The 26,631-nt window shown below is 37.6% G+C and overlaps 1 protein-coding gene across 1 annotated transcript in view; it reads right to left on the reverse strand.

The window, feature by feature from the left end:
• Positions 1-26,631, reverse strand: part of CTDP1 (CTD phosphatase subunit 1) — a 95,198-nt gene that overhangs the window by 55,566 nt on the left and 13,001 nt on the right. The window contains exons 2-8 of the mRNA XM_035549845.2: positions 26,002-26,085; positions 21,303-21,396; positions 19,728-19,856; positions 18,322-18,472; positions 10,686-10,776; positions 9,409-9,575; positions 7,066-8,151 (exon numbers count right to left, since the gene is read on the reverse strand). Of these exons, the coding sequence (XP_035405738.1) occupies positions 7,066-8,151; positions 9,409-9,575; positions 10,686-10,776; positions 18,322-18,472; positions 19,728-19,856; positions 21,303-21,396; positions 26,002-26,042 (1,759 nt within the window). The 5' untranslated portion in view covers positions 26,043-26,085. The remainder of the gene's footprint in view (positions 1-7,065; positions 8,152-9,408; positions 9,576-10,685; positions 10,777-18,321; positions 18,473-19,727; positions 19,857-21,302; positions 21,397-26,001; positions 26,086-26,631) is intronic.

A 26,631-nucleotide genomic window follows, 5' to 3' on the forward strand; every position in this document is an offset into this window, starting at 1 on the left:
GACAAATGGATTATTTATCGCCAAATGGGAACAATGAAGGTAAAGTTAAACATGGCAGGCTACAACACAGTCCATATGAAGCCATCAGCAACACAGTATATAAGTAACAGGTGTTCTCAAATTCCACCATTTAGAAGTAGAACATCATCTTATTTAAAATACACATCAATTCCATCATTTGTACATACTGTCTTGGTGCAAGGGCGTTTATAAATACATTATTGCACTACTTTTAGTTCCTATTTCTAAAACAAACAAAAAAACCAACACAGCCCCTTCCCCACTAAAAACTCTAATTGAAGCCTGCCAATTCTGCATGAAGGCCTTGGGATTTTCACCTGCAGGTACTTAAGAAAACTACAACATACTAGTCTCAGTAACTTATCTTTTTTTTTTTTTTTTTTTTTTAAAAAAAACGATGTGAAATGTTTATTTTTTTTTTTTACATTTAAAATTTGAATTTATGAGCCCTTGAGCTATTTGATATGTGCCTTCAGGAATGAAACCTCCAGAAAAAAATCACAACAATTATGACAAGGAAGAAAGAGCATTGATTTGATGGTTTCAACATAGTTCCCTAGAATTTTATCTGTATGACTCTCATCTAACACGACTTTACTTGGTTCAGTTAAAAATGAGTCTAGAAGTATCTCAATTCTGCACGTCATTTGAAAATGAGAATGAACAGTTAAGTGCAAATATCTAAAGGTCTGTGTACAACCTGAAATAGAATCTACCAGCACAGACAGATGCATTTGAGGACTAACCTACAGCTGCACAAATTTCATATTTCATACTGAATGTACAATGAAGCTCTAAAAGTATTATTCTTCCAGTGGTGCATTAACACAAAATTAAAGTTGGTAATATGAAGAGCACCATGTAACCAAAACCACTTCCCTAGACGCAGACGTCTTACCTCTCTCAAAACTGCAACTCCCAGTCTTTCTGCTTTATCCCCATTTCTAAAGTGCAACTGCCTATTGCATGATCTAGCATACTGTAAATAGCATGAATTAATACAGTTGTGTCATCTCAGAGGCTACCTTCTATTTCTAACTGATATCTTGACAAAACAAAATTTCGTACATATGAGGTTCTTTGAGCAAGATTTGGCAGACCACTACAGTTTAACTGGATAGGAGAAATAGTACTGCAATGCTGAATATCCTTGCCTTCTTTTCTCTCTCTCATTGGTGCAACTTTACCATTCAGAAGCATACTTAAGAAACCATTAAACAATTAATGGTTTTATTATTTATTTTATTTTACAATTAATATTAACCAAGAAAAAATTAGTGTAGCAAAAAGGATTTTGATCTATCCAAACAACAGTACTTCCAACACAGGTAGGAATATCTGAATCACCCTGCTAAAAGTCACTAGAGAAATTGTGTGTTTTTTTCTTTCTGGAACCCCCCTCCCGCCCCAGTTCTTTACTTCAAATTCCAGTCTAAAATTGTTTCAAAAAGTTAAGAAGGCATACATGCCTTTCCATATGAAACAGCTAGGCACGGTTACAACTGGAAACACACAACATTGGCAGATTATTTTGAAGCAAGGGTTTGACCAATTCTACTACTGAACTTGCAAACAGAAGGTAGAAAAAAACCAAAAGCCTACTACTAACCTTAACAATTTGTTACTAAAAAGCAACTAAAATTGACAATGTAAAAATAAACTCTTACAGATGTTCTTCAGGAGATAGTTTTATTACAACAGTTTACTTTCTCTTACCTGAGGTATGAAGATGCTTCTGAAGTATGAAGGCACTTGAGCAACAAAGATAAATGAGACTTAAGCTGTACGTTTATGAAGTGTTATACTGCATACTTGGATATGTTCTCATTACCAAATAGCCTATCCCAACAGGGAGATCTGCAGATCAAAACAGGTGCTGAAGGACTGATGTCCGCCTCATAACAATTTCAGGTTGTTTTGCCTTAAATTAACCCCTCCTGGTCCTGTGGACTGAATGCTGGCAAGCGCTCACTGGCTGCATCTTCCAATTCACTTTCATTCAAAAGGAATCCAGTCTGCATGCTCGAGACTGCTTCAGGATGAGCCAAAACACACTAAAGGGAGCGACCAGATCTGCTCTCACAACTCCCCTGATTCCAAAACCATGAAGTCAACATACACTTGTTACAACTTGTAACCAGATTACTAAACATTACTCTGAAAACCTGACTGCTAGAAGTTTCTCTTCAGACTTATTTAAAAAATATAAATCTGCCTGATTTATGATCAAATCAGGGTGTTCATCTTCAACAACATCGACTTAAGACATGCCATACAGACATCAGGGCTTTGTCCTATGAGGATTAAGTGACTACAAAATGGTGATAGATACACTGTTAGGAGAACAGGCCTAGAGTTACAGACTTAACACTGTACTGTGCTTTGCCAGTGAAAGGAACAGCTCTTAACTGGTTTGTGCCCAAATTTAGAGCAGTGCAGCAATTTTATTTTTATATTAGTGACACGGCATTTGAAAGATATTCTTCAGAAAAAAAATCTGCAGACATTACTGCTATGTTGGGTGAGTTCTTGCACCAATTCATAAGACAGCATTACTGAAGTCTTGTTAGCCTAACAGCTGGCAGCTTTCTCTTCCCTCTCAGCATCTCAGAGCCAGACTCCGGCATAAGCATTAAGTACAGAAATAAGGGTGAATAATGGGAGCTGTAGTTCATAGGGCAATGGCATTTTAAGCAACCTGATATTTAATAAAATTGACATATACTAAGTCACCAAGAGTAAGGCAATGATGCCGATATAGCTTTCAAAGTATGGGAAAAGACGCAGAATGAAATATTTTGAAAAATAATAGAAAAATTGATGGTCTAGACTGAAAACTTTCCCTTTCTATCCAACTAGAAAGAATTTTAAAAGACCTGAACAGCTTTATCTTTGCTTTCCAAGAGCAAAAATTTAGTAAAAACAAATACACACACACAAAACCACAATCAACTACAGTATCTTTCATTAGTTTGGGAAGGAATATAACAAGGTTTATGAAATATTGTGGCAACTGTTCAGTCAAGTGTGTATATGGCTAAAACAAGTCATCATTCAGTGTAGTTTACTGTTGCTTAAAGCAAAGAGCAGATGTTTTAAAAAATGAAATAAGACTTGTGCATCATATAGGTAGGGTGGGAAGGATTACATGGTAGCCTTTTCTCAGTCACTCATCATTTAAACAGCTTTCTTAAATCTGAGTATTCCAGGCAAATAGTATTTTTCTCTATATATAATGAAAATTAAAATCTTAATTTTCTCTAAGAACAAGGATTTATTTTAGAGTTCAAAGTATCTGTATTTTCAGAAAAACTAAGTGCCTGTTTGCAGAGAAACAGACAAGTGTATACACACTAAAAGAAATTTAAATTATTTACTGCAATAGGCTGCAAGGATGCTGTAAATACAATCCCAAATGGTACTAATTAACTGTTCATTCCATACACCATGCTATGATGTGTTCACTTGGGGGCAGGGGGAACCTTCTCCCCCATCCCTCCAAGTCTGAGGGGATGCTCTGTTTTCACATTATCAAAGGAGGTGAAAGGGAGGAAGTCAAATTCTCTTCAAAACTCAAAAGCTAGCACTATTCACCCCCCACAACTGCTGCACATTAGGAACATGTCATTTTACTACAGCGCAACTAACGAACAGTAATCTTGTAAGTTAACTTACTTGGTCTGAGTCCTAAGTCTGCTATTCTTAGTGGCACCATCCAGAAGCACCCTACTGACAGCTAAACACCATACTGATGGCATAGGGTGGGCCCCACAACTGTTCTGGTTTCACTACCTAAGAAATTTATTTGTGAATAAAACTCAAAACTTCCCTCCACCCTTTCACAAGCAATTTGACATCAAGCAGTACTTCACATGTTCACCATGGGAGCCAGAAACTTAACATCTGTGTGGCTTACATGCAATAACAGACTTGCAGAATTTACCTTCTAACACCACAAGAATCGCTATGAAAATCACGTTGACAGTTGAATTATCACAAATCCAGCTGCGACATAATTTATATCCTTAAAATCTCTGATTAAACAGAGATTCTCTCTTGAAATTAGAATGATACAGCAAAATTATTCCCATCTAACCAAATGTCTGAGAGGTCTTCAGTTGAAACAAACAAAACACATCACTCCTTTGCAAAACCAAAACCACATGCAATCCATGAAAATCTTACAAGGAAAGGGAATCAAGAAACATAGCTTTTTCACTCTAAATATTCCTATTTCACTGCCATTGTTACAGAAATAATTGCAGAGTGCTGATGAAAGATGACGACAGTCTCTCTCATTAGGCAGAAAAAACTGCCAAGTTACTTTTTTTTTTTTTTTTTATATTGGTGCAATTCTTTTCTCACAAAAGACAAGTCAGCTTCTCCATACTAAGTTTTTTCACCCCCCACAACTCAAGAACAGCAGTATTCTGGTGATTTTTAGCTTTAGTTATCTTGCAATATTTGAATGGATTTTCCAGTGTTAAGTTTCAAGTGCAAGACCAACATTACATGAACATCCTTAAAAAGAGTACGGGTCTTGGCGAAAAACTTGGAAAAATATAAGCCACCCCACAATTCATTTATTATTCAAAAGAGCACTGAAAAATAGTTTTCCATATATTAATGAACTAGATTCAAATACTGTAAAACATGAATATAATCAAAATCTAAAGTTAAAACAGTTTTTCATACTAAGATCTGTATCAGTGGACAATCCACTAAGAATGTTCAAGGCAGTGAGGAATTTGCTTAAAAAAAAAAATAGAAGCCAGGATATGTTCATACATACACATACTGCTCCCCAACCCTAACCAGTTGGTCATTCTGAAGACAAGCAAAAAAGCCTTAACTACTTCTCATTTTCACTTGCTATGCACCTTAACCTAATCTTGAATAACACTTTTTTCCCCTCCAGAAAAGCATAGGGTGAGGGACAGAGTCCAATTCACCTACATTTATCCTAACAACTTGCCACACCATATAATAGTTGCATCCAATGTACAACTACATTCAAGAACCATCTAATGCAAACTATACCAAGCAACCTTGAAACAAAGCATCTTATGATTTGAAACTGGAAAAGCCTGAGTTGTACTGAGTCATTTCTCCGATGAAGTACGGCAAATTTGTGTAATTCTTTGCTGGTAAGTTTTGCTATTACTGCAGTTTTAAAAGAGCTGTTCAGCAACTTTAGTAAAACTGCAGAGTCCCCAGCTAATGCACCCAATTGTCATCTTCCTTGACAAATACACACACAACTCCCAGATGACTGGAGACTTGCTAATATGACGGCCATCTATAAGAAGGGTCATAAGGAGGATGTGGGGAACTACAGGCCTGTCAGCTTGACCTCAGTGCCAGGAAAGGTGACAGAACAGATCATCTTGAATGCAATCACACAGCATATGTGGAACGACTGGGGGATCAGGGCCAGCCAGTACGGGTTCATGAAAGGCAGGTCCTGCCTGACCAACTCCTTCTATGACCAGGTGACCTGCCTGGTGGATGAGGGAAAGGCTGTTGACATAGTCTGCCTAGACTTCAGGAAAGCCTTTGACACTGTCTCCCACAGTATGCTCCTGAAAGAGCTGGCAGCTCATGGCTTGGGCAGGTACACTCTTTTCCAGGGATAGGTGTTGGGGCCCATCCTCTTTACTATCTTTATTGATGATTTGGATGAGGGAATTGAGTGCACCCTCAGTAAGTTTGCAGATGACACCAAGTTGGGGGGAATCTGTCAATCTGTTGAAGGGTAGGAAGGCCCTGCAGAGGGACCTGGACAGGATGGGTTGATGGGCAGAGACCAGTGGGATGAGGTTCAACACGGCCGAGTGCCGGGTCCTGCACTTTGGTCATAACTCCACGCAGCGCTACAGACTTGGGGGAGAGTGGCTGGAAAGCTGTGCAGAGAAGAGGGATCCGGGGGTGCTGACTGACGCTTGCCTGAACATGAGCCGGCAGCGTGCCCAGGTGGCCAAGAAAGCCAACAGCATCCTGGCTTGCAACAGGAATAGTGTAGCCAGCAGGACCAGGGAGCCGATCGCTCCCTTTTATTCTGCTCTGGTGAGGCCGTACCTTGAGTCCTGTGTTCAGCTTTGGGCCCCTCACCACACAAAGGACATTAAGGCCCTGGAGCATGTCCAGAGGAGGGCTATGAAGCTGGTGAAGGGGCTGGAACACAAGTCCTGTGAGGATCGGCTGAGGGAATTGGGGTTGTTTAGTCTGCAGAAGAGGAGGCTCAGGGGAACCAACCATATTGTTCTCTACAACTACCTGAAAGAAAGCTGTGGGGAGCTGGGGGTCAGCCTCTTCTTGCAGATAACCACTGACAGAACTAGAGGGAATGGCCTCAAGTAGTGCCAAATGAAGTTCAGGGTGGAAACTAGGAGACATTTCTTCTTAGAAAGAGCAGTCAGGCACTGGAACAGGTTGCCAAGGGAGGTGGTAGTCACCATCCCTGGGGGTGTTTAAGGAAAGGTTGGACGTGGTGCTTAGGGACATGGTTTAGTGGGTGACATTGGTGGTAGGGGGGATGGTTGGACCAAATGATCTTGAGGGTTTTTTCCAACCCTAATGATTCTATGATACAGAGAGTGTCAGGATATCATCAGATCCCTGACTCAAGATAAATTGTATTCCATACAAAACAAAACCGAATCATTACAGGTGAAATCTGAAAAACTAAGAAAGAAATCACTTCTACAGCTCTATAGCAAGACCACTAATAGTTGTAACAGAAAAGTTTGTAGTTTTATATAATGTACATAACAGTCAAGATCCTGATATCAACAATTCTTAACCAAGAATAGATATGCTACAGAGATAATTTAGACTGTCTACCTTTCAACAATTAAAAGTCACACTTGGTCAAAAAGCAGCAAAAAAAAAACCTTTAAAGGATTTTTAAGCCAACTTAAGATCTATTCTTTAATTTAAAATTTAATCAGTTAAAGTTTGTAGCTTACACAAAAAAGAACACACAGCATGAACGGATTCTCACAGGAAAAAAGCTGATGGAAAATCTGAGTCTCATTTACTTACCTGTCCTTGCTGCAATGAGATGTGTTGCTTTGTCAGGATCATCAGCACTTAGTACTAGATTCTTCACAATTTTAGCTCCAAGTGCTGTAGCATGGTAGTGTTCCCGTGTTTTCTCAATAGGAAAGTTTGTTGGGTACAGTCCACTAAATATTATGGTTACATCTGCCAAAACTTTGCTTTTCAGCTCTGGTACTATTTTTCTGATGTCTGGAATTTCCTCAATCTCTTTTTTCAGGTATTTATCATACTTGGTATAATAATCAGTGTGAACCCGCACAAGGATTTCTTCGAGGTATATTAAATGATCATCGTCATCAGTATCGTCCTCCTCCTCCTCTTCCTCCATACTCTGGTCTAAGGACTCACCCATTGTAATTCCAGACTGTTCACTATTCTGAGACTCTGTTTCAGCTTCTTTCTTGTCTGCACACCCATTTCCTAAATCAGAAATGCTTTCCTGTTCACTTTCTTCTTGTGCTTCAAGATCAGTTTTGTCATGAATATTTTCACTAGGTAGAGATTGTGTCCCCCCAGAGTGGTTCACCTGACCATCCTTTTTCTCAGTTGCATCAGGGCAACTTCCTTGCTGTAAATTTTCATCCTGCAGAGGTTTTTTGGATTTCTTCCAACTTCTCTTTTCCTCGTTCTCACTATCTGATACAGAAATGGGCGACTTTCTGGTATCCAATCCACCATCACTTTCACTGTCACTAGAAAGTTCAAAGTCTAAATCACTTGTTGTCTTCTCTTGGGTTTGCTGTTTTTCTAACACTGTCATATCAACTTGTTCAGAAAAATTCTGAGATTCCTTAGTACTTGACAAATTGTTAGTAACCTCACAGTCTATTTTGTGATCAGTGCTATCATTTAAGGAGTCCTGAGCATTAACTTTATCACAAGAACTCAAATCCCACACAGATGTTTCACTGCTTACAGAAGTATTTCCATTTGCAGTGCAAGTGTCCTTTGTAGCTTTCTTGAGACCATTGCTTTGTTCTTCTATACATGTTACATTCTTCACTTCTTCAGCATCTTTTGCTGATGTCACTGTTGAATCCTGTGCCTCTGGTTTAGTAGAGTGGTTTACTAAGACAAAAAAAAGGACATACATATTTTCTCAGTTTTTTTTTTTAATCTTGACTAAGCTTTTATTTAAATTTCCTTCTGCCTTCAGGCCATTGACATACAGTTGACACACAAAGTTAAGACTTCGCTAAGCTCAGTAATGACAACTGACAACTAGGCTTCTCAACGCTGTTAAGGTATTTCATATACCAACTATTACTAGAACCAGCAAGCCTAACAAACTTCACCTTTGCAAGGTAGCTGTTTAAGGAGATTATTGTTTTTAACCACAGAGGTCATAAGTCAGTTGTCAACCTTGCAAACATTAAAGACATGTTCTTGTAGCATGACTTTGGACTACATTTCATGGGAAATCAAACTACTGCAGAGGAGATAAACAACAAAAAACAGGGCAGAATTCACTTGAGATGGCCCTGGTCCAGAAACTCAACTACAAGAACTTCTATAAAAATTCCATGGCTTTCATTATTTCCTGTTTTCATAACTAAAGTAACTGCATTTTTAGAGCTGAAAAGATATATTTTGCCTAGACAAGGATACTACTCAAAGTTCATTTGAGATTCTGATAGAATGCAAGTAAGGTATAATGAACTCAAAACAGAAAAGTAGTTCAGGTTGTCTTCATCAGATGTCTGAAGACAGAGATAATTAAAGAAGCCGCAGACATCCAAACCGTTGCACTCATACATTCATCAGGAATGCTGGATGAAGTCATCCCACTTTGTCCCTCTTTTCTGTGTGTGTCCCTGCCCTTTAAATAATGATACCAGTCAAGGACAGAAGTTCCACGCCTTGATTCAGCTGGATTACATTATTATTGTTTCCATACTGGATATTTCTAGTTCACAAGGGAAAAAATGGTATCATATATTAAATTAAATTAAACAAAAACACACAAAAACTTGACTAAACTGGACAAAAAACAATTATTTCTTAGACATCACCTTTCAAATACATTTTCCCCCAGAACAAATGCTAATTCAACTCTTTGTCCATAATACTACTGCCAACATCCAAAATACTACTGCCAAAACTCTACTTTAGCTGCAATGCCTCACCAAAAGGAAAGCTATTAACAATAGTCCAGTTCTACTGAGCTGTTTGCGTATGTGCTGCATGAGCACTCTGTCAACTACAATAAGCCTAGAATCATTCACCTGAGTGAAACAGTGACACTATGAAGACTACCACCACGAGTTATATTAATCATGTTTGAAAAGTGAAAAAAACATTAAGATTTACAAATTGTTTCATTACTTTTCTTCTTCACTTGAATTTCTCTTGATCCAGGAGGTGCATTAATATCTCCTATCCCCTGAAAGTAAACGTATTTCTTCACGGTTATCAAATTGGGTGCAAACTTCCAAACATCCTCTCTGTCATCAATGATACAAACCATGGAATCCCCACACGGGAAGAGATCTCTAAGAGACAAAATAGTTGAAATTACAGTTTAGAAATAAATACCATTGCTGAAAACAACTACTGCTGCTATTTTGGTTTATTATGGGTGTGTCTGCAGGATGTGCAGATATATGAACCTACCAAAACAAATCAGCTACATTAAAATTACAGAAGTCAAAATACAATAGTCAAGCTAATTAAAGTTAATAAAAAACAGCTGTTTTTAAACCCTCACCCCACAGGCCAGAAGCAAGAACCAACAAGCTTGAGCAAAACATTACGTTTCAGTCTAGTTTTCACAGTTTACATTGACAAACAGCCCCAAGCCAACTATCACACAAATAATACAATATCTATATAAGTAGGAAAAAGACAAGAACAGTTTTAAAAGAGTAGACTCATTCAATCCAAGACAAAAGAAGCAAGAAGTACTAATATTTATATCAACCACAAGGAGTAGCGATCAAGATATGTAAATGCATATGAAAAAACATAGCAAGAAAAGAAAAAAGCTTCTCATCCGCTACAGTCTGATGAGGAGTGCACAACTGTTTTTAATCTAGCTTCATGAATTAACAAATGTTTGTCTTTTAGGAAATGTCTTTATCCTATAATAAAGATAATAATCTATGATCAGAACCTGAGTTTAGGCTAGAATATGAATTCAAAGGGTCTAGATGACCTAAGTTCAAAGAAAGTAACAAACAAGAAAACACCACTGCAGAACAGACGCTTCTAGATGTACAGCACATTTGAAAGCCAAAAAAACTAGATACGCATATTTGAACTAACAAACTGAGAATTTTGAGGTAATTAAAAACATGCAATATACAAGTCATTACACAAGTCCACAAGCAATAAAATGGCAATATAATTATTACAAGAATAAGAACCGTAAGTGAAAAATAACATGCAATTGCTTCACATACTTGTTGTTCCAGTGCCAGAGAATACATTAAATAGATGAAATGCTGCAAGGCATAACATCTCGGTTTTACTGAGGCAATGTTGATATTTAAGAGGCAGAAAAGGAAGCACTATAAATGAGCTAAGTACAGAGGGAGTAAATTTCATTAAACTGATAGTATTCTCTCTTTGTTCTGTTTAAAATATAAGACCCATATACATACCTAAGATTCCCAGTTTTAGAAAATGGATCAATACATTCATCCCTTGACAATATCCGATGGGAAAATAGCTTCTTTTCAGGGTCCAGAAATCCTTTTGGAAGAAGATGGCACAAGGTCAATACTCAAGACACTTGTTCCTTTGTAACTGTTCTATATAATTCACCTACTTTAATATGTGCAAAGGCAGTTTAACAATCAGACAATTTTAAGGTAATAGATTATATATTGTGTAAAAGGTAAGTACAGTGCATCAAATATTCCCAACTAATGCAGTGGGATTCATTTTTAAAAATCCCATCATTTTCTTTCAACATAGCAACAAATTTGATATTAAAATAACTAATTTGTGACATCCAAACAGATTAGGCTGAAAGATACAGCAGGTGATAGATACACACTATTTTCGTAACTTACATTTATACCTCAATAGTACTTTTTTTTTTTTGCTTGTTTTTAAAGCTAAATGCTCTCCCTAGCTCATTATGCCTAGGGACTGCAGAGAAGTCTCACAAGATTTGGCAGTGTGCTGCAATACTTAAGCACAATAGGCAAGTTAAGGGACGGTTTTAGCTGGAGCTCTAGCATTTGTAGGTTTTAAGTTGTACCTCTAACGCTACTTTAATACATTCACATATAATGAATATATCTCAGAATTCTTTGAAATATTTAGGCTTGGTTGTAGTTACTTGTCTGACTATACTCTAAAAAAAAAGGAAAAAAGAAACAAGAGAAGCTGTGCTAGCTGACTTTAAAGCAAAGTAAAACGCCATTATTTAGGAAAATGGTGACAGGTGTACAAACACATGCACATGCTTCTGAACCTATCCTCAAATAATGAAGTTTATCTTCATGAACAGATGTCACAGCTACATAATTGCATGCTAACCTGGATCTGTAATTTCACCAAATTTGCTCTGAAGCAAGCACCAACTTCTCACTATTCTTATGAAAAATACAAGGCAGTCAATACTTACTTAGGAACAATTTTTAAGTTTTTATTTTATTAAATGGTGGCCATCTTATAGCCAGAAGCAGAGTTCAAAATGACTACTGACTTTAAGGACCCACATTTTCTTTCAAGGAGCTTTGGTATTTTCCACACGCATACAACTCCTTTTCAGAAGTCCAGCTCCCAAGGGGTATGTTAAGTTGGGTCTTCAGAAACAGAAGGTATAAATGAAAAATAAAAAGTAGTCACTTCTGCAAGGTTGATCCTGTACGTATTTAATATTACTATGGAATTGGAATAACTTAAAACCCATAAAAGCAAGAAAATTCCGAGTTAAGGACAGAGGTTCAACCTTAACTCACCCGACTATGCTTAAGAATTGCTGCAAACTCGTAGAATCATCCCCTGTAGTGAGACCCTTGCAGTACCTAGGCATAATGAATTGAGAGAATTAGCTACAAAGATTTATTGCCGTAAACACATATTTTGACAAACTACATTAGCTGTCATACAAGTTGCTGTTCTCCCCAGTCAGATTCTCTTCTGCTAACTATCTAAATACAGAGGGACTCCCTACAGTAAAGTGGACTGGAGGGTACTGATTAAATGGCAAAACCAAAATGAGGCATTTAACTGCAGTGTTGTCTAGCAAAAACTGTGTAAAAAAAATGGAAATTAAATAAGAAAATCCAAACACAGAAGCCCTTCTTACTGCTAGGGATTACAGATGAAGTAGTGTTCTAGAGCTATCCAAGTTGGCTTTAGTACAGACTTACAAAACGTAATAATTCCTCTGCCTCCCCTCACCCCCCCCATTCACTGAAAATACACTGAGGATATGGGTAACCAGAGACCCACAAACATCTAAGCCCATCTTAAAAGCGTTGGGTCTTTCAAAACTAACATATTTGAATACCAGTATGAAAACACAGTACTGGTCTTGTAAATAACTTCTTTAAATGTCTTAAATTGTTTTCTTTTGGATGTTGCTTAACAAATCAAATCAATAAACAAATATGTTTATGTTTTCATGTTTCATGGAAATGGCAAATAACATTTCATTTATCACACGATTTTTATTTTTTTTTCCAATGGAATGTTAATATCTTTTTAAAATCTTTGAACAGGCTACGTTAGCTATTCACTATTGCTATTCTATGCAAGGGTAAATTATGCCTAGTGGCTAGATCACATACTGTCATTTAAAACATTAACTTCTATTTGCAATCATAAGCCAATAAAACACAAGTCTGAACAAATAAAAGCTTTAGATTAAAAATAAGTAGATGTGGATGTGCCCTGTAAGATAAAACAATAGCTAAGACTTAAGTTCTTTATTAAAAAAAATTGCTATACTGCTTTCAGTAACAAAAAGAACTGGGAAACCCTCATTATGAAAAACTAGCACCCTTAAAATAAGTCTTTTCACACCAAAATATTGAAAGATTTAGAATTTGATGATACCATACTGGGTGTTAACCTTATTATTAAAGCTGCAAGTTTCAAATGTATACCTTCCAAAGTATTGGTGGTTTTCTTTAAGAAATGTTAATACAGACCGTCAAAAATTTTTTTATTTGCCACTTTTTTGTGGGGGCATTTTGCCGCAAATTTCTATGACTTGGGAAAGATGAAAAGTCAAATACACAGAAATAGCAGAAGTGTTTCCAAGATGTGCTATTAACTTTATTTCATTTATTACCATCCTTTTCCCACCACCACATCCTAAAAAAAAAATTTATAGTCACAGCTTGCTGCTTTAGTGTCAGTTCTGAATTTTATTTAATTGGAGAAGCATCAGTTTGCTCAATTCATTCCAGCAGAAGGATAAATGTTAATTAATTTCACAGTTCGTAAGCATGCTTAGAAGATCAAAAGCTTTTGCAGAAGTCAAAATGATTGGTCGAAGCTTGCTCTTTCAAATCAAAACTGACCTTCTACTTATTCTCATAAATTAGAGTAAGTGTGCTTTTAAATAGTTTCAGGTTTCCTGAAAACAAACTGAAGACCCTATCGTTATCCTGTGACTACCATATTACTAGGGACTATTCAGTGGACTTACCTAGCGAAGACTATTCCCCCCCAATGGTTTGTTTTCGAGTACCTCAGACTTTGTACATGCAGACTTATCAAGCTGCATTACCTGATTTTGTATAAACCCTCAGAAAACCACACTTGTAAACAAGTTAAAAACAAAAACAAAACCCAACACACTACAAGACAATGTTCAAAATTAAGTAACTCATTCTGGGGAAGTATCAAATCTTAGAGAAAGGTTGAGATGAATAGTAATTCCAAATAGAAATGATGTAACACTAAGATCCAATCTGAATCTGAAGAAGTCTTTTTAAAAATTCATCTGATTTAAAACTTTTGAAGAAACTAGTCACTTTCAGTTCTATTTAGGTCCTGTGTTAGAACCAGGAAGGAACCAACCGTTGATCTTTCAACAGCATTTGAGATCTTCAGATACTAGCAAGTACATATACATACATTCTGTGAATTATATGAGAAAAGAAGACTGAGGGGGGATCTTGTCAATGTTTATAAATACCTGAAGTGTGGGAGACAGTGAGATTTGGCCAACCTCTTTTCAGTGGTTTGTGGGGACAGGACAAGGGGCAATGGCCACAAAATGGATCACAAGAAGTTCCGCACCAACATGCGAAAGAACTTCTTCAATGTGAGGGTGACGGAGCACTGGAACAGGCTGCCCAGGGAGGTTGTGGAGTCTCCTTCTCTGGAGATATTCAAGGCCTGTCTGGATGCCTACCTGGGCAACCTGCTCTGGGGAACCTGCTTTGGCAGGGGGGTGGAACCGATGATCTCTGGAGGTCCCTTCCAACCCCTACAATTCTGTGATTTCTTGAAATACATACTGTAATGAAGCATATTTATTATGTAATATAAATACCCTCAATTTAGCTGTACTTTCTATATGCCACTATAAATCTTCAGAGTGATCTCACGTTGCATTATTGTTGATTAGCAGCCTCCGAGGCCGTATTGGGTTAACTTGTCAAGGTTTTGGTAGCAGAGGGCTGCAGGTGCAGCTTCTGTGAGAAGAGCCCAGAAGCTGCCTCATGTCAGAAAGCGCCAGTTCTAGGCAGCTCCAAAAGGGACCCACCAGTAGTCAAAGCTGAGACAGTGAAAGATGTTGGTTGTGCCTCTATGAGAGCAGATTTAAGAAAGGGAAAAAAAAACTGCTGTGCAACAGCAGCTGGGAGAGAGGAGTGAGAAAGCCCTGCAAACACCAAAGTCAGTGCAGAAGGAAAGGAGGAGCACCAGAGCAGGAATCGCCCTGCAGGCCATAGATGAGACAACAGTGGAACAGGTTGACCCCTGCAGCCCATGGTGTATAACGGCAGAACAAATATCCACACTGCAGCTCATGGAGAAGCCCATGACGAAGCAGGTGGATCTGGCCTAAAGGAGGTTAAAGCCCATGGAGAGCCCCCGCAGGAACAGACTCCGGACTGGAGCTGCAGGCTATGGAGAGGAACCTACACGGAGGGAGGGGATCAAGGGGAGCTGCTGCCCGTAGGGAACCTGTGCTGGAGCAGTTTGCTCCTGATGGATGGACGCCGTGGTACAGACTCATACTGGAGCAGTTCTTGAAGAGCTGCAGCCTGGGGGAAGCTCATGGAGGATCAGCTTGGGAAGGACGGCATCCCGTGGGAGGGACCCTTTAGGGGAAAAGGGTGAGGAAAAAGGAGTAGCAGTCAAAACATTATGGACTGACTGCAACCCCATTCCTCGTTCCTCTCTGCTACTTGGGGGGAGAAGCTAAAAGCAGGTGACAGGGGGTGAAGGTGTTTTTAATTTGCTTTTACTTTCTTACTGCTCTAGTCTGTTAGTAATACGCAATAAATTATATTAAATCTCCTTACGTTGAGTGGTTTGCCCATGACAGGAATTTGTGAGTGATCTCTCTGTCTCAACCCTTGAGCTCTCTTTTTCATCAGATTTTCTCCCCCTCTTCCTTGTTGGGGGGGAAGTAATGAGAGAGCAGTTGTAGTGTAGTTTAGCAACCCATTAGGGTGTTGGGGTGAAACCACCACAGAACTCAAAATTCAGTGGCATAAACTTTTACATGCTGCTGATGTTGGTATTAAAAGATCATTAACTTCTCATATGCAGAAGAAAAAAATTAAATTGGTCAAAATAATCATATAGAAGAGAAATACTACAGGAAGTTCTAGACTTGAAAATCTAAAGCTTCATAGATGTACAAGATACCCCTTTGCAAGTATGTCAAATTAAGAAAGGGCTTATGATAAATGACTTCATCAGACAAATGGTATTTACAAATATCTTCTAACCCCACTTAACAGCTGACAGGAGTCAATTGGGGTGGCAGAAAAGGACTGATTCGATGTCATCTAGTTTCAAAATGAGGGAAAAGCATTCCAGAACATGGAAGCAGCAGCTCAGAGTTCACAGATTTCACAGAAAAATATAGACTGTATATAGAAGTGCTGAGAAAACAAGTAGGGACCTCACAAAAAGATTCCTGGCATTTTATTACAAGTCCTTCCTTTATGTAGCATGGGGATAATTTTAAAGTATCAAGCCTACAGCTTCCTGTGAGAAATCATTTAACCGATACTGCCATCAGGTGGTCTGTATATGTATTAACACATATATTTCTCTTAATGCATCTTGGTTATGCAGGTGAGCATGTGGACCCAAGGACGTATCAACTGTCTCTCCATGCCATCATATTTCAGCAGAAACTATCATTATCACTGTAAAAAAAGTAATCGACTTGTGTTTCAAATGCATCTGATGAGGTTAGACAACTTTAGGAAAACATGCAGAAGTCCCGAGATGTCAGGAAGCTGCAATAGCCTGATGTGCTCACGTTTTGGCTACTTCCTCTATTAAACAGATGGAGCAGGTCAAGTATGATGCCCCCAAAGAGGCCTGTCATGCAATAAGTATCAATCTGCCAGCACGGGGACTGTAGGATAAACAAAACTTTAGCTCAGAGATTAGAATAAGCAAACAGAACCAAATCACACATTCAGAGAACAGCAATCATTAGCTAATAGTAAGTGCTTTCTTATCTTTACAGTTCATTCTTCCCCCTGACTCTGAAGCATATGTGGTATGCATCTTTGGACTTTAGGCCACAGGCGTATTTTGGCAAGCAAGTCCATTTCAAGAAGACTGGCCATCCACTTTCTTAATATCAGGTATTTAGATCTATTATATAAGAAAAACTAAGTCCAGTTTTGCTAAAAGAAATAACCATGCTCCACATTAAGGAAGACACTAAGGTACAACAGTGCTGTGCATTAGCAGTACACAATGTATAGTCCACCAGTGAGAATGACAAAGCTTTAGGAAGAACTTCAAACAGCTCAGTCAATATTGAATAACGTAGAAACATTCACTTGGATGGGCAGGAGAGGACATGACTCTCCCAAACTTTGTTTTGAGAAGGAGAACTAGTTGGAGACCACAAATAGGTATCACTTTCTGACTGTAATAATCTCTTATATTTGTCATTATAAGCATTTTTTGTGGCATATTTAATGTGCATGAAGAATTCTCTAATTATACAATTCCTTACTAAGACCACCTAACTAGGATAGTTAGCTCTCTTTTGAAAGTTTGCTTTCTTGCCAAGAAGTGGCTATTTTTCATTGTGATAGTATTGCTCACTGCACTCATGGCAAAATGACACCAAAAATCAGATGTTAAAGACAACTGAAGTAGATGGGTAGGGTGAGCTAGGTGAAATGGAAGAGCAGCAAGTATAGTTTGACATGCAGAGCCACAACCTAAAAACATTGTTAATGATATTGTCTTAAGACTTACAGGCTATTAATAAAGAGAAATCTGAGGTGAAAATGATGTTCTACCAAGAAGACTAAGATAGAGTGAAAGTTTCTTTTTTTTTTTCTTTTTTTTTTTTTTAAAAAAAAAGAGAAAAAGGAAGTTTAAACATGTGGTCACACCCCTAACATTACCTTGATCCATATACTTGCTTAACAGGGTAGCTTTCTTTTATGTATGGTGGAAAAGCAAAACATTTCAGGCAATGATCCACATCATAGACTGTTATTGCTATAAGCTTTAGAATTTAAATGCAAATTTTCAGTTGCAAGGAGAAAAGATGAGTTTTTGAGAAGAATACATGAAAATACCTTTAGATCCCTCCCTTAGCCCTCCATTAAGTGCATCACAACTCCAGGACACAAACAAAACTTCTTTAAATTGATACAGAGCAACCAAACTTCCTCTAGTGAAGGGAAACAGTAGGTTTCCCCCCTGCTCCCCCTCTCCCCCGAAGGAGATAGTTCCATAAAAATCTGCAACACAGAACTGTAGTTTTAGATCTCTAAGATCAGTAATGTTGCACATTATTATTAGAGTCCATCAACAAAACATCTTACTTAATTCAATAGGAAGGCAGTAATCGTCATGCTACAATCTGATTCTTTAACTAATCAGGGAAGCAATAAAAAGCATGCCTGGTTAAAAAAATGACTATTACAGGCCATACATGCATAGTGCCTAAATTCCAAGACAAGAATTCTGCTTAGAGACAGACTATTTCGGAAATGTTTTCACAAAACCAAAGAACAAATACTTGAAAACAAACACTGAGGGACAATGAATTGTGTGAGTATAAAAGGCAGACTACTGAGCTACTGCTAAATATAATATACTACTCACCTGCAATTGTATGTGCATAAAGTCTGCTGCCAAACGTAAAAACATGCAATTCATACAGCTTGGCAATTTTTTCCAGGAATTCCTTACAATGTGGACGCAAACGAGTATGTAACATAGGCTCACCTCGACCTAACTGGAAGTGAAATATTCCCTAAAAGAAAAAGCATGTTTAATATCATCAAAATACCAAACAAAAATGCCAACATTACAGAAGCGCCCCCATCTCATCACTTCCATTTTTATTCAGTTTGATTAGGCTAAAGCAAGTTTCCGCCACAAAGATTATGTGGATAAAATCCAAACCACATTTTTGTTCTGTGCAAGGCAGCCCAATATAAAATTTTGCAAAATCAGAAAGCTGCACTGTTGAAATGTTTATGATCAAAATAACTTTCATTTAGAAGTTTTAGTTATACCACATCAGTCTCAAAAATGTACCTTGAAAAATTTCTCAGAAAGTTCACAATCTCACTCTAACTAGTACTAGTCCATGGACTTCACTCAGATTAATTAAATTTAGAGCTCAGGAAAGACTTAGCTAGATGACAAATACTACATCTATGAAATTATACCATTAGATAGCAAACCACGGAGGAACTTCACAGAAAAAGTCTCAAATAAAAGTCTCAACATCTTTTTAAAGATGCTTTTCTTAAGACCAAACACTTGTATATGTGAAGGCCCAACCTTTCAAATACACAACGGTTTTGAGTTATTAAACTGAATGCTCACTATTCTCTTTCATATCAATTATATTTAAGTACATTTACAGTTTGGTTTTGCTAGCAGGTATGAATGCTTGCTTAACCTACTGGACATGAGAGAATGACAGGAGAAAAGAAAGATGAACTAAGCAACCCCAGGTTGCATAACACTGAATTGGAATTTGGATTGGCATCTTTCTGTACAAGACACTGAAAACACATTCCAACATGCTTCTTGCTTTAAAGTTTCCACATTGGAAATACTATAAACAATAAGAGTCCCTATCAATTCAATGATAGGTGTTTAATGAAATTAGACAGTAACATGCAAGAAAACAAGCAAACAAAAGAAACAGAAGAAAAAAGTGTTAATACACATTCAGGGAGGAATGACAGACCTAGTAAGACACAGAATTACCCCAAAAGGGACTTCCCATGGTAATTCACTATATACACCTCACACTTGGAGGAAAAAAAAAAGTCTTATTACTAGGTATTCAGTCTGATCTGTACAGGAAGGAAAGCTGAGATTAAAAATAGCTACCTGAATATTTTTTGCTTTAAGAAAGTAGAATGGAAAAGCGAAAAGTAACACAAATGGAAGAAAAACCTATCAATTTAAACAGGGGTGGGGGGGAGAACAGAATGTATTTCGGAAGACGTTTTTAATTTTCTGTTATTCTTCAGATAGCAAATACATACCTTATTAGACATTTGTTGACAGTGCTGTTCAGTGGTATGGATCAATGTTTGGTCCAAATCAACCATAAGCACCAGTTTTCGATTTCGGTGTAGTCGCTGTTGATCTTCTCTTCCTAATTGTTCAGCTTGCTAAAATGAAATATTCGTAGACTAAGCTTGATTTTGAAGAAATAAACTAGGATTATTGGTGTCTGTACATTGTGAACTTGAGAAGAAATGTTGCTACAAACTAACTACATAAGAAATAATGCTTCAATGTAAATGAAGCGAAGGCAGCCACGTCAGCAATTTTTCCTATAAAAATAATATTCCAAAGGTCTATACTAATCTATACGATACTAACAACTTTTAAAATTGATTTACTCAATAAATAACTTTCTATATATAATAAGTAATCACCAAATTCATTTAAGGCCAAGGTTCTTGAGACTAGCAGCTTTGGGGTAAAACATGTTCGTCATTAGTTCTGAAAACTTTTGTTATGAAATGACTGAACATAGTATCCATTAAGCATTATACTGTTGATGTCATTAGGTTGAGTTTTAAACTGAAGGTGCTGATGATAGATATTGTAACTCTAAACCTAAACCTAAAGTCTATATAAAATATATCTTCATATATTTTAATCATGTAGTTCTATGCAGGCATTGATTAAAAAACATTTTCTTGTAAATTTGAGTTGATTGGTTTTTTTTTGAAACTTTCAAAGTACTGCATTAAGCTCTGTGTTCACTTTAGTCACTTCTAATTGCAAGCTGCAGTACTAGCCACCAGACAGCTAAACTTAAAAGTTAAGTGGAACATTCTAAAGAAGCAGGGGTCAAGCACTAACTGCCCTTTGAAACACTCCTCTACAATGGGAATGGCTTCTAGCTACTTCTATCTACACATTTATTCCCACTGGCATGCTTTGAAGAGTTACAAGAAAAAAAACAACAAGCAACAAAATAAAAAGTAAAAACAAAAACAAAACACCACAAAAAAGTCCCTATCATGTTGGTAAGAAAGATGAATAGGATGCCCATCTTAAAAATAAACACGCTTTTTCCTCTAAATAATTTGACATGAATATTTTGGTAACTCATCTAAATGAAATCTTTAAAAAATAATGAAATAAAATTAAAATAGAGGTAAACTGTAAACAAAGTATCTTGACTGTATTTCATAGGACCAATTTCAAGGTTCCTGACTAATCAGGGTGAACACAAGTTTCAAAGACATTGCAAACTTTGAACATATTTCAGATAGTGGAAACTGAATTTTCCACAAACTGTCCATTCTTCAAGACAGAAATATGGAAGTTATAAGTTTTCTACCTACTGTCACAGAGGTACCATCTTTTCACTGCACAGCCCTAAAAAAAAAAACACTGTAAAACCTGATACAATCAATCTGCATTAGGGTAAACACACAAAAACCCTGGGCTACAGACATTCATCACCAAATTTCTCTTCAAAAGGAAGCCAAATATTTTATATAAATATATACAACATTGAAGAAACTCCTATAACTAAGCTTTTCAACTGTGGAGCTACAATGAAAGGTATGAATAAAGGAAAGCATGACGGTACTTACCTCAGAGCTCACTTTCAGTTCTGGGACACTATGAACCATAGACACAGTTGCTGTGGATAACGGTACATTCTGTTTTCCATTCTTGCTTTGTATCCTAATCACAAAGGGAAAACAGACATCAAAAGAGCAAAACTTTGGTGAAGGAAAAGTTCAACACACTAAAAACTGTAGTACCCAACCAGTCACCACCAAAAAAAAAAAGATTAAAAAGAGCTACTTTGACTAATATGCTCTTTCAAATTCTTGTTAACGCAGGTTATTGGATTAAAAAAAAAAAAAAGGATAAAAAGACCAAAGAAGCTCTCCATAAAAACCTTGCCAAAAAATTGTAATTAGTTATGCTTCCATATAACCTTGTATAATGACACTAAGGTAAAAAAAAAAAAAAGGCATCTATGTATTGAGTATTTGAAAAGTCATAAATTAAGTATAACTACGAAAGTTAAAACTTATTTTCCTTTTTTTTTTTTTGTAATCATTCAGCATACAATTGCCTACACTTCTCCAAGCCAGACTATGAAATAAATCTATGCAAATGATAGGCAAAGTTACTCTTTATGTGTAGCAGAGTGACTTACATGCAACTGGCTGCTTCAAGAAAAGCAGCCAAAAAACCTTATACATATACCTCCCTTTGGCACAGAATGGTGTACTATGTGTGAATTATAAATATCATTCAGATGTGCATATGAGTGTGTATATAAGTGGATATGTATTCATACACATAGAATTATATCCTCTCATATACTTGATTATGTCTATCTATATGCATATGTACGTGCAAATATAAAGTTACTTGAAAATGGACCAAGTAACTCCATATAGCTTCAGTATTACTAGCTTCCAAGTAACACAAAAATTTGTTGCAAACTAATACCCAATTCAAGACATTGTTTCTGGTTCATCTACACTAAAAATACTACTGTACAAATTTTGCAGCATGTGACATGTACTTTTTAATTTTTCCATGTACCTGTCCAACCAAGGACAAAATTTCTTTTAATCTCTGGCTGTTGATCCGATATAAAAGCCAGAGAAAACAGTTTTCACTTACAGAATCATAGAATCATTAAGGTTGGGAAAGACCTCCAAGATCATCTGGCCTAACCATCACCCTACTACCAATGTCACCCACTAATGCATGTCCCTGAGCACCACATCCAACCTTTCTTTAAACACCCCCAGGGACGGTGACTCCTCCACCTCCCTGGGGAGCCCACCATTCCAATGCCTCACTACTCTTTCTAAGAAGAAATTTCTCCTGATTTCCAATGTAAAACTCCCCTGGCACAACTTGAGGCCATTCCCTCTAGTCCTATCACTAGCTACCTGTGAGAAGAGGCCAATCCCCAGCTCCCCACACCTTCCTTTCAGGTAGTTGTAGAGAGCAATAAGGTCTCCCCTGAGCCTCCTCTTCCCCAGACTAAACAACCCCAGTTCCCTCAGCCACTCCTCACTGGACTTGTGTTCCAGGCCCTTTACCAGCCTCACAGTCCTCTGGACATGCTCCAGGGCCTCGATGTCTTTCTTGTAGTGAGGGACGCAAAACTGAACACAGTATTCAATGTCAGCCAGGACGTGCCTTTCATAAACCCATGTTGACTGCACCTGATTCCCAGGTTGTCCCGCATATGCTGTGCAATTGCATTCAAGATGACCTGTTCCATCACCTTTCCTGGTACTGAGGTCAGGCCTGAATCGTCCCCACCTGAATCGTGGGGAATTTATTCTGCTCCCCGTCCCAGATTTCCAAGTCAGAAGGCTGAGTACCCCAAGGATAAGTGGCCTGACTAGTAAAGACAGATGTAAAGAAGGCATTGAGAACCTCAACCTTTTCCTTATCCTCAGTAGTCATGTTCCCCACCACATCCAGTAAAGGATGGATGGAGGTTGTCCTTGGCCCTCCTCTTATTGTTAATATATTCATAAAAACTTTTTTTTTTTTTAAAACCACAGGGGCCAGGTTGAGCTCATGCTGGGCTTTAGCCTTTCTGATTTTCACCCTGCATATGCTGGTAACTTCCTTGTACTCTGCCCAAGTTGCCTGTCCTTTCTTCCACCGGACATAAACTCTCTTTTTCTCCTGAAGACTCAGCAAACGTTCCCTGTTCAGCCATGCAAGCCTTCTTCCCCGCCGGCTCATCTTACGGCACATGGGGACAGCCTGCTCCTGCACCTTGAAGACTTCCTTCTTGAGGAGCATCTAGCCTTCCTGTACCCCTCTGTCCTTCAGGACTAACTCCCAAGGGACCCTCCCTACCAGTGCCCTGAACAGCTCAAAGCCTGCCCTCTGGAAGTCCAAGGTAGTAGTTTTACTGACCCCCCTCCCAACTTCACCAAGAATAGAGAACTCTACCATTGCATGGTCACTCTGCTCAAGACAGCTCCAACCACATCTCCCACTGGTCCTTTCCTTCTCTGTTTGTGAACAGCAGGCCTAGCGGTGCAACCCTCCAGTAGGCTCACTAACCAGCTGAGTCAGGAAGCTATCCTCCACACACTCCAAGAACCTCCTAGACTGCTTTCTCTGGGCTGTATTGTATTTCCAGCATGTATCACTTCATGAAAACAGTGGCAAATAATTTACAAACAAGATCCTGAGGAAAAAAGTATTTTTCAGCCATGTTGGGGCTGTGAAAAAGTCACAGAAAGATATGCTTCTACTGTACTGTAGTGTTTGGAAGCACTACTTGTGTCCAGAAATGAGAAGTATTTCACTTGGCCCATTTGAATGAACCTAAGAATGGTGTAATGGAAAGGATGCCCCATTGGTTAACCCCTGGCATGCTGGGAGCGAACTGTCTATACTCGCTTTTCTTCAAGCAAGAAAAGCATTGATGCTTTTCAACTGCCCTCTGATGTATTAGGTCTGCTGAACCTACACATTATACCAAATATATCACAGAATCATCTAGGTTGGAACAGACCTCCAAGATCACCCAGTCCAACCTCTGACCTAACACTAACAAGTCCTCCACTAAACCATATCACTAAGCTCTACATCTAAACGTCTTTTAAAGACCTCCAGGGATGGTGACTCAACCTCTTCCCTGGGCAGCCTATTTTGTATAAAATGAGGATGCTCTCTGAAACAAAGTAGCATTAAACTGAGAAAATTGAATACACTGCAAATCCCGAATTCATGTAGATTTTTATGAAGTAATAGCATTACTCCAATATTTAGATATGACAATATCCATTCAGGACGGGCAAAGCCCTATTTTGCAATTATCCTACCTTTTTGTTAGGTTTGTTGTTTTGACAAATGCTCGTCTATAAAATATTAACAATCAACTTTTCATTAGAAGTTACACCCTACCATTAACTGGGCTATGCAATGCATAAAAATTCAAATATTTGGTCCACTTTATCTCGTTTATGGTATGCTGTTCACAAAATAATTCCTAATAATGACTATGAATTAAAAAGAAACCAAAAGTACTTCCTTCCAAATGGAACGATCATGCAACATTAATTTTTAAAATCCATTCTATCATTCAGTCTATTTTAGAAAACAGATATTGAATTAGTAATTTGATATGCATAAGAAAATTCTCTTTACCAACTGTACTAACAGCGAGAGCAAAAGAAAAATAAAATCATCCTTCGAATTTGCTTTTTCGGCCTAAGACTTAAATTCTTTTAGATCCATGGCAGAATATTTCACAAAAAATCGAAAACAGTTCTGAAGCCTTAAATTGAAAACAGTAGACACAAGCTAGCTCCCACTCAGACACATTATAAATGAGGAAAGGTCACATGAATGATACCGATACTTCCTCACAGCTACTTACACCTGCACAGATAAAACTCTCAGGCTTAAGTCACTGTTGACACAACTTCCAACTCTCAACCTCAGTTATAAACACACAAAAAGCAAATTTGACTATAGTGTGATGAGAATTCATGTCTGTATGCACACTCTTTACTTTTTCTATCTGAGATAGTAAGTTATCCTAAGGTTATCTCCTCAGAAAGAGTATGCAGTTAATAGAGTTGTAAATTTGTAATGTGAACTGTAATTCAAGCGCCCACATGGCATTTTATTCATCCATATTCCTAGTTATTAATCTCTGTAATAGCTAAAAGTAAATATAGTTCTAAACAATGCGTCTGCAAACAGTGACATATACGGAGAAAGAGGTCACATTTGAAAGTCTATTTCAGGATGACAGAAGAAGTGCCTTGTGTAAACAGTAAATTACAGCAGCTTGCAACAATGGCATATATCTTGCCAATTTCTTTTTGCATTGGTTTTATCCACAAGGAACACTGATTCCCGCTTACATGTATCAATTTTCCAGTTAAAAATACATTATATGATTATACTATTAATAATGTGATCATGACTTAATATATTCAGGACACTAAGCAAGAATTTCACAAGATACTCTCAACAGTTTTTTTTTTTTTTTTTAAATCAAATGAGGAAGAATGCTTTGTGCTAAAATTTAACTTCTGGAGCAAACTCCTTCTCAGCTTTCCTTACAGGAGCACTCTGAGTAGACCTGCTTATATTAGGCAGTATGAATACTGTCCTCCCTCCCTACTATTACCTATACCTTCACAATTACATTTATAGGTATGATTCACAATTACTAAGTCTCAGAACAGAAAAGCAAAGTAAATGAGAAAAGGAAGAGCTTGAAGCCCTAATCACAAACAATGATAATCTGGACAAAAAAGCTGGAACACTTACTGAGTCAAGTCTTGGCCACATTCTGCACACAAGCCTTTCATAACAACTGGATGGCTACATCCTTCCAGTTTCACCAAGACACCCCTAGGGAAAAAAATAAAAAGATACATTCATTCTATTGTTGATTTCAGACACTTAGATTACTGACTGAAAACTGAGAGTTCAAAGAATAATTTTGGTTATGATTTGAGTGCTGTCCCCTTAACATTCATGCCCCCTACAGAGAGAGGAAAAAAATATGACACTAAGTATTTGATTTGAATTACTCATTTTACTACCTTTTAAAGTCTCAAAAATGTTTATTAATGTCAGTTTCTAACCTTAATTTAGCAAAGAAATTCAGTGCATTAACAAAACAAGCATTGCTTAACCAGCACAGAAACAGATTACATTCAGTTAGACTAAATTCCCATTAACATGCTACTGACTATCAAATATGGAAACTCTTCTGTTCCACACTGATTTCATCGTGGTTTATCTCTTTTTTGTATCATGGCAGAAACATATTACTTTAGACTTCTCACAGAAATATTTTAATTTTGTTATGCTTAAGCTTCAGATTGCCACATTTTATATAGACAGGCAAAATTATATTTTATTTTCTTCCAATGTCTAAAACAAACCAGAAAT

This window comes from Cygnus atratus, chromosome 2 (genome assembly GCF_013377495.2).
Source record: "Cygnus atratus isolate AKBS03 ecotype Queensland, Australia chromosome 2, CAtr_DNAZoo_HiC_assembly, whole genome shotgun sequence".
Classification (NCBI taxonomy): Eukaryota; Metazoa; Chordata; class Aves; order Anseriformes; family Anatidae; genus Cygnus; species Cygnus atratus.